The sequence below is a fragment of the Panthera uncia genome (genome assembly GCF_023721935.1).
Source record: "Panthera uncia isolate 11264 chromosome A1 unlocalized genomic scaffold, Puncia_PCG_1.0 HiC_scaffold_17, whole genome shotgun sequence".
NCBI classification, from domain to species: domain Eukaryota; kingdom Metazoa; phylum Chordata; class Mammalia; order Carnivora; family Felidae; genus Panthera; species Panthera uncia.
The window spans coordinates 26,040,046-26,052,575 of NW_026057577.1; the positions used below are offsets into that span (position 1 = coordinate 26,040,046).

Here is a 12,530-nt window from a genome sequence, read left to right on the forward strand (position 1 = left end):
TGAAATGAAATGAAATGAAATGAAATGAAATGAAATGAAATGAAATGTTTTAAATATAAAGTCAGCATTACCACATGATCCAACAATTCCACTTCTGGGTATATACCCAAAACAAGTGAAGGCAAGAACTCAAACATGTATCTGTATCCCCACATTCATAGCACGATTATTCACAGTGGTCAAAAGGCACAAGCAACCCAAGTGCCCATCAACAGATGCACGGATAAACAAAATGCGGTGTATACAAAGAATGAGTATCATTCAGCCTTTAAAAGGAAGGAAATTCTGACACATGCTATGACATCGATGAACTGTGAGGACTTTATGCTAAGTAAAATAAGCCAGACATAAAAGCACACATATTATATGATTCTACTTATATGAGTTATCTAGAATAGTCAAATTCAGAGATAGAACAGGGGTTACCATGGGTTGAGGCAGAGAGGGGGATGGAGAGTAAATGTTTAATGGGTACAGAGTTTCATTTGGGGATGATTAAAAAGTTTTAGGGATGGACAGTGGTAATGGTTGCAGAACAAGGTTAACATACTTAATGAATAAACGAATAAAAGTAGTTAAAATGGTAAATTTTACGTGATGTGCATTTTGCCACAATTAAAAAATGTAAAAAAATAAAGGCAGCAAAATAAAGGATGAAATGAACATTAACAAATCTAAGAAATTTAAACCTTTAAAACATACTGACTATAAATACCACCTAGTGGTCATATTTAAAATACCAAATTTCATTACCTAAGAGGCAACTCAATTATACTGCTTTTCCTCAATAATCTTACTCAAATTTATTCAATCAGTACCATCTCCAAACATTTGTGATGTTGGAATTCACATCTGACGTATCCAGTTTCCCCATAATCTGTAAAAAGGCTATTTTAAGCCCTCTGTTTATCTGCTATGCAAAGCAGCCCTTATGCCAATCAGTTCTTAGCATGAAGTGGAGAGAGTCATTGAGCACTTAATGACAGCCGGTAAATTTCTCACCCTCATGAACAAGGTCTTCAAACTTTCTAACCTTCTAACACCTTATTAGAAAAGGATTCCTCAAATTCAATCTCATGTTCAAATTTAAGAATGAAAAAATATTTTCAAAGCCACACAATGAATTTTGACTTAGAGTAAATGTGGTTTACCCATGACTCTCTGATAGCTTTCTTTATTTTGAACAGTGACTGATACTCTAGGTCATTTTCACCTAAATACATATATGGTAAAACTCACTCTTATATGGAAACAAAAAAATTCATTATTGAATAAGTGGTCAAATGAAATCTATAAAAGGTCATAGGGACTGAGATGGAGGTTTAAATTAAATCAATTTTTAAAAATTACATACACAAATATTACATAATTAAACTTAATATGAAAATGCTAAAGTATGTATCAAGTTACCTTGTAGAAATATTCCTTAAAATATCAAAGTTAGATGCTCAAAGAATTTAAATAAGTGATTTTTATTAGAATACTCAGTGGTTAAACAATATATTTTTAGCCAATATTAACATTAGTATTTTGAGAAAAAGTTACCTTCTTCAAGCTTTTTTTTCAGTTCTTCTATTTCTTTCTGAAACTGACGAAGCAAAGCATCCTTTGGATCTTCATTGATTCTAGCTTTATTTTTAATATTCTTAGCACGGTTAGCATACCGTAATGTACTAATAGTTTCATCATAATTGTAATCTGCTGGCCCAATATTTGCACACTGTTGAATCAGGAATACAAAACATTTTACCCTTGATGCAGTCAAAATTAATAATACCATTACAAATATATCAAAAAGAATTTCTTAAGCATAGATAGTTCCTCTCTGGCCTTCTGGAACAAGAAAGCAACCACCACACGGATTTCTAAACACCATTATATGGGTTAGCACATGTGATGTTCTTCCAAAAGAATCATCACAAAATCAAAAAAAGTGAAATATCAATGGTTTTTAAAAAGTCATGGCAATACATAAACAGGAATCTGAAATTTGCCTGATGCTAACTATTCCACAATTAAGTCTTACCATCATGGTTTTTGAATTTCCTCCTAAGGAATCTTGAAGAAGACGAGTCAATTTAGAGTTGCGATAAGGAACATGAGTGCTTTTTCCATCAACCAAGGCAGAAATTACATTACCAAGGGTGGAAAGGGAAAGATTGATTTTTGTGGCTTCCTTCAGGCGCTGTCCAGTAGCTCCAGTTTTTGCTTGTCTTTCTGAACCCTAGCAACAGACATAGAAATAAAGCTCAAATAAAAAATAGAGAATATGCCTCTGACAGTTTAAAACAGACTTTGATGCTGAAAAATCTGACAGGATATCTGGAATTTGCTTCAAAATAATACAGGAAGGGAAAAAGTGGCTAAAGGCAAAAATGAATCAGGACTGGCCATGAACTGGTAATCGCTGAAGTTGGGTCACGGGTATATGGGAGATCATTCTACTATTCTAACTAGTTTTGTATACGTTAGAAATATTCTATGATAAATAAGTTAAACACGTACATAAGTAAACAACTTAAAAACTGTATGTAAATTACACATTTTCACTTGAATTTTTATCCGTTAATAAAAGGTAAAAAACAACAAAGGTTATTCTTTCAGTAGTATCCTGTTACTTACAGCAAGGTCTACAAGATGGAGCTTCCCCATTCTGACATGCATGTTACCATCAACGCCTTTTTCACTGCATTCTATAGTAATTGTAAAGATGGCATGGGAACGGGAACTGTGTTCATTCATATTAGTTGCGCCAACAGAACCTTGAAGAAAGGAAGGAAGTTCTTAGAAAGTGTAACACCAGGGAGTATCTTTTAAAATAATCAAATATACAGGGGCCCCGGGGTGGCTCAGTCAGTTAAACGTCTGGCTCTGGAATTCAGCGTGGTTCATGATCTCACGGAGCCTGTTTGGGATTCTCTCTCTCTCTCTCTCTCTCTCTCTCTCTCTCTCTCTCTCTCTCCCTCTCTCTGCCCATCCCCTGTTCTCTCTCTCTCTCTCTCTCAAAATAAATAAAACATTAAAAAAAAAGTAATACCACAATTAAAGTTTTTTTTTTTAATCTTTAAAAATCCAATCCGACACCACTTTATAACATCTGGTAAGTAGTACTACACATACATGTTTCCACAGAGTATTATTTTATCTTCTGTTTTTTTCCACCTAACATTATCTCCTATATTTCCATGCAAAAACAACTTGCAAATCTTACTAAAACTGATTTTGCTATACCCTGATACTTGGATTGTTTCCCATTTTAGGTCCTCATATGGAACAACAATACGAGCATCTTTGAGCAGATACCTCTCTTTGTCTTAAGGACTATGTCTATGGGATGTATTTTTCAAACTGGCACTAGTGGATCAAAGGGTTGGAAGAGTTTTACAACTATGTGATTTTCAATCTGGGGTGGGAGAAAACATGTAATGTAAAAAACTGGTATTAAATATTTTAGTACCTATTATTTTTCCAACATAAGTACAGCATGGGATTTATGACTGTGATTTTTCTTTATTTCCAGTTATGAAAACAAAGCAATGCAACAGACAAGCTATACTGAATGTTATAATCCCTAAGGAGAAAACTGCTTGCAGCAGTCAAGTTGACTCAATACTCCAACCTACTGAAATACCACATAAGGAAATAAAACAAAATTCCACAGCTTTAATTTGTGTCAAAATTTTTATTTTGGAATAAGAAAAAAATTAGGGTGCCTGGTTGGTTCAGTCGGTTAAGCGTTCAACTCTTGGTTTCAGCTCAGGTCATGATCTCACAATTTCGTGACTTCGAGCCCCATGTGGGCTCTCAGCAGGCAGTATGGAGCCTGCTTGGAATTCTCTCCTTCTCTCCCTCTCTCTCTGTGCACCGCCCCCCCCCCAACTTATGCTGTCTTTGTCTCTCTCAAAATAAATTAACAAACTTTAAAAAAAAAAAATTAAATATTTATGTTTTTTAAGATGGTAAGGAGAACTTATGCTATAAATATGATTGCATGTGTATAAACTCACATATGTAAGAATATTTACTACAATATTACTAATAACAGCGAGAGTGAAAACAACACAAAAGTCCATGAATAAAATATTGGGTAAATACGTTATGTAGATAAATCCAGCGGAATACTATATAGCTATTTTAAAAAGGTCTACCGTGTGTTGATGTGAAATGATTTCTAGAACAACACCCTTAAGTGAATAAATACTACTATTATTTGGCTCCTGAAAAAAGGACAAGGACTCTCTGTAAAACTGCACTTGGGCATTCATGGACTGTATCAGGAAGGGTACGTGGGAAATTAATGGAGGTTGCCACTGGGGTGGGAACTAGGTGACTGACACCCAAGGGTAAAAGAAAGACTTGTTTTTCAATGTTTACTTTTGTGCCTTTTGAATTTTACAACATGTGTATGGATGATCTATTCAAAAATAAAAATTTTCAAAGAAAATGATAATTTAAAAAAAATTTTTTTTAAATGTTTTATTTTATTTTTGAGAGAGAGCGTGAGCAAGGGACGGCAGAGAAAGAGGAAGACACAGAATTGGAAGCAGGCAACAGACACTGAGCGTGTCTCCACACAGCCCAACGTGGGGCTCAAACCCACGAACCGTGAGATCATGACCTGAGCTGAAGTCAAACGCTTAGCTGACAGAGCCACCCAGGTACCCCTAAAGACTTATTTTCTTAAGTGTAAAATTAACTATTTCTATACTATGACCTCCTGCACAAAATGGGAACTAATTTTATATTTGTATCAATTTTTCATCTGTTTAGAATAACAGCTTTTACTGTCACATTTCCTTGCTCTGCTACTGTCCTCTGGATAGTTACTTTACTCTATTTCCATATGATAAAATTACTATTTTTATGTTAGAACTTTTCTATTTGGTATTTGTACTAAATGTCTAATTCTTGGATTCAATCAATTAATTAAGATTATTTTTATATCTGCTATCTTACGTCTTAAAATGTCTTTGGCTTCATTTCTCTTTTTTTATTTCTTATTTCTCTTATTTCTCTCATTAGAATTGTAGTTTTCCTCGAATCAATCTCACATACCAAATTAAATTAATTCCTTTTTTTGTTTTGTTTTGTTTCTGTTTCTGTTTTTTAAAAGTTTATTTTTGAGAGAGAGAGAGAGAGGGAGAATGTGTGAGCAGGGGAGGGGCAGAAAGAGAAGGAGACAGAGAATCCCAAGTAGGCTCTGCATCATCAGTACAGAACCCAACGTGGGGCCTGAACTCACAAAATGCAAGATCATGACCGGAGCCAAAATGAAGAGTCAGATGTTTAACCAACTGAGCCACCCAGGTGCCCCAATTCTCAGTTCTTAATGGAAAGTTTTGATCACTACTGTGAATGGACTCTTAAGTCAAAAAAAATTTTTATAGAATAAGCAATACATGATCGTATTCCTGGTATAAAAAAATTTGAAAATACAGATATCTGAAAACATAAAGTAAAGGCTCCATATATCCCTTTTGCCCAAACTTACTTCCCCTTCCCTAAAGGTAACCACTATTAAATGTTCTTTTGTTTTGTATTTAACATACACACAAGTCTATACACACACAAACACACACACACACACACACACACACACACAGCCCAAATACACAGTTGTTTAATAATTTGGCTTTTTTACATACATAAATGAGATGATGCAGTACATACTATTTTGTGATTTGCTTTCTTTTCATTTAATGATATACCTTGAAAATCTTTCAGGTCTCTACATGTAGATTTACTCTTTCTTTTTTTTTTATAACTTCATTATGTTCCATAGTATTTCTGTACCATAATCTGTATAAACAATGTTTGACTGATAGCTATTTACACTACATCAAACTTTTACTATTACAAATAATGTTGCAATAAGGCATTTTGTTTATGTCTAAAAATATTTTTCTAGAGGTGCCTGGCTGACTCATTTGGAAGAGCATACAACTCGATCCCAGGTTTGTCAGTTTGAGCCTCACACTGGGTGTAGAGATTACTTAAATATTAAGAAAATATTTTTCTACATATATATCAATATAGGTAGGTAGGTAGATAGATACGTGTTAGAATCAGAAACACTGGGTCAAAAGGCATGCAGTCTCTATCGTTTCTCGGCCTTTTGGATAAGATCAAGTGTAAAAGGCATGCACTCTAAAAAATGTCAACAGATACCATTACACTACACTTCAGAAAGGCTGTAGCGCATTACACTCCCATCACCAGTGCCCGTTTCGTCAGAGCTTCATGAACCTGGATATCCCTTCATCGAAAACAACAGGTGAAATATCTCCCACTGCTGTTCTAATACACGTTTTCCTGATGAATTGTCCTGTTGAACATACCTCCATACGCTGGTTGCTGTGTATAGTTCTTCTGTGAGTAACATATTCATATATATCTTTTGCTCATTTTCCTGTTATCATGTGGTCTATTACTTGGTTTATAAGAATACAATTGATTTTTAAATTTTTCTTTAATTTCTTTGAGCTTGCTAGATTTACAGTCTAGTCAAAAAAAAAAACTCTTAAAAAGACGTTTACTTCCTACGTTCTCAATTTTTTACCTCCGATCTCTCATTGCTGCTGGCAGCACCACTAGTACTAGGCCCGAGGCAGCTTGCGTTTAAAGTGCTGAAGTTTCTTACTCTTTACACAAAACTTCAAATAATTCTTAAAAAGAATTTCATTTAATTTTGGTTTGCTTTTCTCCCCAACAAAAGGGAAGCAGTAAAGAGCTTGGTTTATGATGACCAACAGTCTACACTCAAAGACTATGCCACTTACTAAGTAGTATACAACCTTGGACAAGTTACTTAAACTAAGATTCAGTTTCCTCAATCATAAAATAGGAATTTAGTACCTTCACAGTCCACTGTGAGGATTTTTAAAAATCATTTTTATAAATAAAAGCCTACTCAACACATAAATGTTCAATCACAATTATGCACTACCACTTACGATTTTTGTGGCCTAGAGTCATAATTCTATCCATATCATCAGCATTATTTACCACATAAGCTGATAAATCTTTGATATAAACTCCCACATCAGGTCTTTCTTTAACCTAAAAAAAAAGAGAAAGAAGAAAATGACCATAAGATTTTATACACAGTTAATTATCAAGCATCTATTATGTATTGGACACTCTGCTAAACAGTGATGATACAGTGATGGACAAGGTAGTCATAGTCTCTACATTTGTGCAGGTGACAATCAATGGCAAGAACATACAAATGAAAAATAATACACACTATTTAATTTCAATTGGTATATCAGGAAGCAAAAAAGTACAGGATAGTATGAGAATGCATTATAGCAAGACTAAGACATATAGTTTCCCCAAGATGATGTTTAAGCTAAAATTTGATAAAATAAGAGGTAGCCAATTCAGGCTGGGGTAGCAAGAAAAGAGTATGTTATGGGATCCCAAAATGGGGAAAAAACTAAGCACTCAAAAAAGTTAAAAAATAAATAAATAAATAAAAAGCCAGATCAGCTGGAAAGAGTAGGAAGCTTGGGACAAACAGGCGGGATACCTGGCTACAGAGGTAGCCAGAGATAAGACGAAGCACAATTATTGGTCTTTATGTTAACAGCAACTTGAAGCCACTGGAGGATTTCAAACAACGGAGTAAAATAATCAGATCTACAACATCTATGTAAAAACATTACCTTTCTACGAGTAACCTTATGAGAACTTTCATCAAATTTCAAGGACATATTTAGATAGGTTTACCTAAAATACAGTGTTAGAAAGCTGACGCTCACTTTGTAAAGGCCCTATTAGTGACCTCCACGAGTCAACAAAACATAGGCATACCTCAGAGCTATTGCGGGTTGGGCTGCAAATGACAATGAAGCTGAAATACTGAAATAAACCAAGTCAAATGAATTTTTTGGTTTCTCAGTATATATAAAATTATATTTATACTATACTATAATCTATTAAGTGTGCAATAACATTATGTCTAAAAAACAGTGTATACAAATCTTAAATAAGAAATATTGTATGGGGTGCCTGGGTGGCTCAGTTGGTTGAACATGAGTTAGTCCAACTGTCAGGTGAGGTCATGATCTTGAGGTTCCTGGATTTCAGCCCTGCATCAGGCTCTGCAGTGCAGAGACTGCTTGGGATTCTCTCTCTCTCTCTCTCTCTCTCTCTCTCTCTCTCTCTCAAAATGGATAAACAAAAAAAATTTTTTTTAATATCTTATTGCTTAAAACACTAACCATCATCTAACCTTTCAGCCAGTCATCATCTTTTTGCTGGTAGAGGGTCTTGCCTGACTGATCAGAGTGGTAGTAGCTGAAGGCTAGGGTGGTTGTGGCAATTACCTAAAATAAGACAACAAAGTCTGCTGTAGTGATGGATTCTTCCTTTCAAAAATGATTTCTCCATAGAACATGATGCTGTTTGATAGCATCCTACCCACAGAACTTCTTTCAAAATTGGAGTTAATCCTCTCAAACCCTGCCACTGCTTTATCTACAAGTTTATGAAATATTCTAAATCCTTTGTCATTTTAACAATCTTCACAGCATCTTCACCAGGAGTAGATTCCATCTCAAGAAACCACTTTCTTTGTTCAATCCATTAGAATCAACTCCTTATCAGGTCGCCTGGGTAGCTCAGTGGGTTAAGTGCCTGACTTCTGCTCAGGTCACGATCTCACAGTTCATGGGTTCGAGCCCCGCATCAGGTTCTGTGCTGACAGCTCAGAGCCCGGAGCCAGCTTTGGATTCTGTGTCTCCCTCTCTCTCTGCCCCTCTCCCACTAGCACTCTGTCCCTCTCTCTCTTTCAAAAACAAATAAACATTTTTTTAAAAAGGAAGTAACTCCTTATCCATTAAAGGTTTATCATGAGACTGCATCAAGCCAGTCACAGCTTCAGGCTCCATTTCTAATCCTAGTTCTCCTGGTGTTTCCACCACATCTGCACTGACTTCCTCCACTGAAGTCTGGAAACCCTCACAGTCATCCACGAGGGTTGGAATCAACCCCTTCCAAACACCTGTCAATCCTGATATTTTGATCCTTCCCATCAATCATGGATGTTCTTAATGGCACCTAGAAAGGTGAATCCTTTCCGGAAGATTTTCAATTTACTTTGCCCAGATCCATCAGAGAAATAACTCTCTAGGCAGCTACAGCCTTAGAAAATGTATTTCTTCAATAACAAGCGTTGACGGACAGGCTGCAGAATGGGTGTCGTGTTAGCAGACATGAAAACAACATTCATTTCATTGTACAACTTCATCAGCACCCTTAGGTGATCAGGAGCATTGTCAACGAGCAGTAATATTTTGAAAGAGATCTTTGTTTCTCAGCATGTCTCAACAGTGGACTTAAAATATTCAGTAAACTGGGGCAATTGGGTAGCTCAGTCACTTGAGTGTCCGACTCTAGATTTCGGCTCAGGTCATAATCTTAAAGTTTGTGAGATCAAGCCCCGTGTCAGGCTTTGCACAGACAGCATGGAGACTACTTGGGATTCTCTCTCTCTCTCTCTCTCTCTCTCTCTCTCTCTCTCTCTCTCTTTCTCTCTCTCCCTGCCCCCATCTGCCCCACTCCCACTCATGCTCTCCCTCTCTCAAAATAAATGAACATTTAAAAAAGATATATTCAGTAAACCATGTTGTTGACAGATGTGTTGTCATCCAGGCCTTGTTGTTCCATTTATAGAGGAAAGATAGAGTATATTTAGCATAATTCTTAAGGGCCCTAGGAGTTTTCAGAGTGTTAAATGAGCACTGGCTTCAACTTAAGAGTCATCAGTTGCATTAGTCCCTAAGAGGAGAGTCAGGGTGTCCTTTGAAGCTTTGATGCCAGGCACCGACTTCACCTATCTATGAAAGTCCTAGATGGCATCTTCTTCCAATAGAAAGTTGTCATCTACACTGAAAATCTGTTGCTTACCATAGCCACCTTCATGAATTATCTTACCTAGATCTCCTGGATAACTTGCTACAGCTTCTACATCAGCACTTGCTACTTCAGCTTGCACTGTCATGTTATGGAAATGGCTTCCTTCCTTAAGCCTCACAAACCAACTTCTGCTACCTTCAGACTTTTCTTCTACAGCCTCCTCACCTCTCTCAGCCTTCACAGAATTAAAGAAAGTTAGGGCTTTTCCCCGGATTAGGCTTTGGCTTAAGAGAATGCTGTGGCTAATATCATCTTGTATCCAAACCACTAAAACTTTCTCTACATCAGCAATTAGGCTGTTTGCTTTCTTATCATTTGTGTGTTCACCAGACTAGCACTTTTAATTTCCTTCAGGAACTTTTCTTTTACAGACAAAATTTGCTGTTTGGTGCAGGAAGCCTGACTTCCCACCTATCTTGGCTTTCGACAGATTTTCCTCACTAAGCTTAATCATTTCTAGCTTGTGATTTAAAGAGATGTGTGACTCTTCCTTTCACCTCAACACTTAAAAGGCTGCTATACAGTTAATTAGCCTAATTTCAATACTGCTGTGTGTCAGAGAATAGAGGGCCACCAGGAGAGGAAGAGAGATGGGGAACAGCCAGCCTGCAGAGTAGTCAGAGCACACGAATTTATTAAGTTTGCTGTTTTATGTGGGCGTAGTTTGTGACACACCAAAACAATTCTAATAGTAACATCAAAAATCACTGACCAGAGATTATCATAACAAATATGATACTAACTAAAAACTTTGGAATATTGTAGTAACTACCAAAATGTGACACAGAGACACGAAATGGGCAAATGCTGTTTGAAAAATGGTGCCAACGGATTGCCTGACACAGGGAGAAACGCATTATCTGGAAAGCGCAATAAAGCAAAGCATCATAAAACGAAGTATGTCTGTAAAGTGAAATGGAAGGCTGAGGTCTGTGGCTGCCAGTAGGGAGAACCATTCCACAGGCAGTAAGATCCCAAAGACAAAGATGACAAACAAAATTTAAAAAAAAACAACCCCATGGGCACCTGGGAGGCTCAGTTGGTTAAACGTCCAACTGTTGATATCAGCTAAGGTCATGATGTCACGGTGTGTGAGATGGAGCCCCACATTGGGCTCTGCAATGACAGCAATGAACCTGCTTGGGATCCTCTCTCTTCTCTGCCCCTCCTCCTCAGGCTCTCTCCCTAATTAAATAAAGTTTAAAAAAAAATTAAAAAACAACCCCAGAGACAAAAATCACAAGGGCAGACACTCCAAATTCTAGGTGTTGATTCGAGATCTACTTGGCAGTTTGGGAGTTTTTTGGTATTTTTTGTAAAAATTTATCAGATATATTTATACATTAGGAAAAATTACTCTTTACCTTGTCATGAGGTATAAATATGCCCTAATTTTATTTAGTAGTAAAGGAGTAATGGTGGTCTCTATAAACCAGGAGTGTCAAGCTGCTCTGAGAGCCCTAGAGAGTCCATGGTGGCCCTGAGGGGGCCACTGTAGGAGTTTAGGGGTTCTCAAGCCCAGACAAATTCTAAAGAGAGCTTCACTTTCATGTGTTTTGCACACTGTGCTTCCATACGAGGTCTGGTACGATGAATGTATTTAATTGTTTTAAGTCTTTTAAATGTTTGAAAATTACTGGTCTATATCATTTACAGATGATAAATTTTCCTTCTCAGGAAATCTATGGTAAAGAACACTGTGTATGTTTCTATTCCAGCAAACTGATATTTCTGAAAAACACAAAAATCATGCAGCTGATGTCATGGCAATGTCAAAACTTTTAAGCATTTACTCTCATTCTCTGCAGTCATTATAGAGCATTATAGAGCAGAAACACACTTCTAACTTGCTTTAGTCTGCAAAATCTAAGGTCATTTCCAATAACAATGTGACATTAATTTAAAATTCATTTAGTAAGTGCAGTAGATAAACTGATTAGATATGAAGATGAAGAACTGAAATATGACTCTAAATTTATGAAAGTTTTTATTGGGTAATGATATCAAATAATTTTTGTCATAAAAACAAAGAAATTTAGCTTCTATAACAAATACAGTTTATAACACTCAAACAGTAGATCTCAAAGGAGCAGTTACTCCCCAGCCTAGAATATTTTAGAAATTTGTAGATGGAGTTTCTGGTTCGAGAACATGATTGGTATTCACAGGCAGGAGCCATGGATACTAAATATCCTGAAACGAATGGGATGGTCTATCACTGAAGAATTGTCCCATGCAATTTTGATGTCCTAGTATATATTCACATGAATGAAAAAAATTATTTATGATTACCTGAGTCTAGACCCAAACTCTATTTTATATATAAAGACAAAGTGCTTTTCCATGGTAATAATAGAGCAATGTACAAAACTGAGGAAAGAACTACTACTTTATTTTGTTCAGAATACCAAGAGGTAGTTACTATTTTAAAAGACCATGCCATTGACAGGAACACCAAGCAAGGTGCTTCTTTGTTTTTGTTTTTTGGAGGGGGAGTTAAAAAAATTTTTTTAAGTTTATTTATTTGAGAGAGCATGCCAAATACCTAAAGAAACAATCCCTTTGCTTGGTGTTCCTGTCAATGGCATGGTCTTTTAAAATAGTAACTA

At 36.2% G+C, this 12,530-nt stretch overlaps 1 protein-coding gene across 4 annotated transcripts in view; it reads right to left on the reverse strand.

Moving 5' to 3' along the window:
* KIF3A (kinesin family member 3A) overlaps nucleotides 1-12,530 on the reverse strand; it is a 105,207-nt gene that overhangs the window by 75,605 nt on the left and 17,072 nt on the right. For all 4 annotated transcript variants that reach the window (XM_049649153.1, XM_049649155.1, XM_049649152.1 and 1 more), the window contains exons 5-8: nucleotides 6,954-7,059; nucleotides 2,623-2,762; nucleotides 2,027-2,224; nucleotides 1,546-1,720 (exon numbers count right to left, since the gene is read on the reverse strand). In XM_049649153.1, coding sequence (XP_049505110.1) covers nucleotides 1,546-1,720; nucleotides 2,027-2,224; nucleotides 2,623-2,762; nucleotides 6,954-7,059 — 619 coding nt within the window. The remainder of the gene's footprint in view (nucleotides 1-1,545; nucleotides 1,721-2,026; nucleotides 2,225-2,622; nucleotides 2,763-6,953; nucleotides 7,060-12,530) is intronic.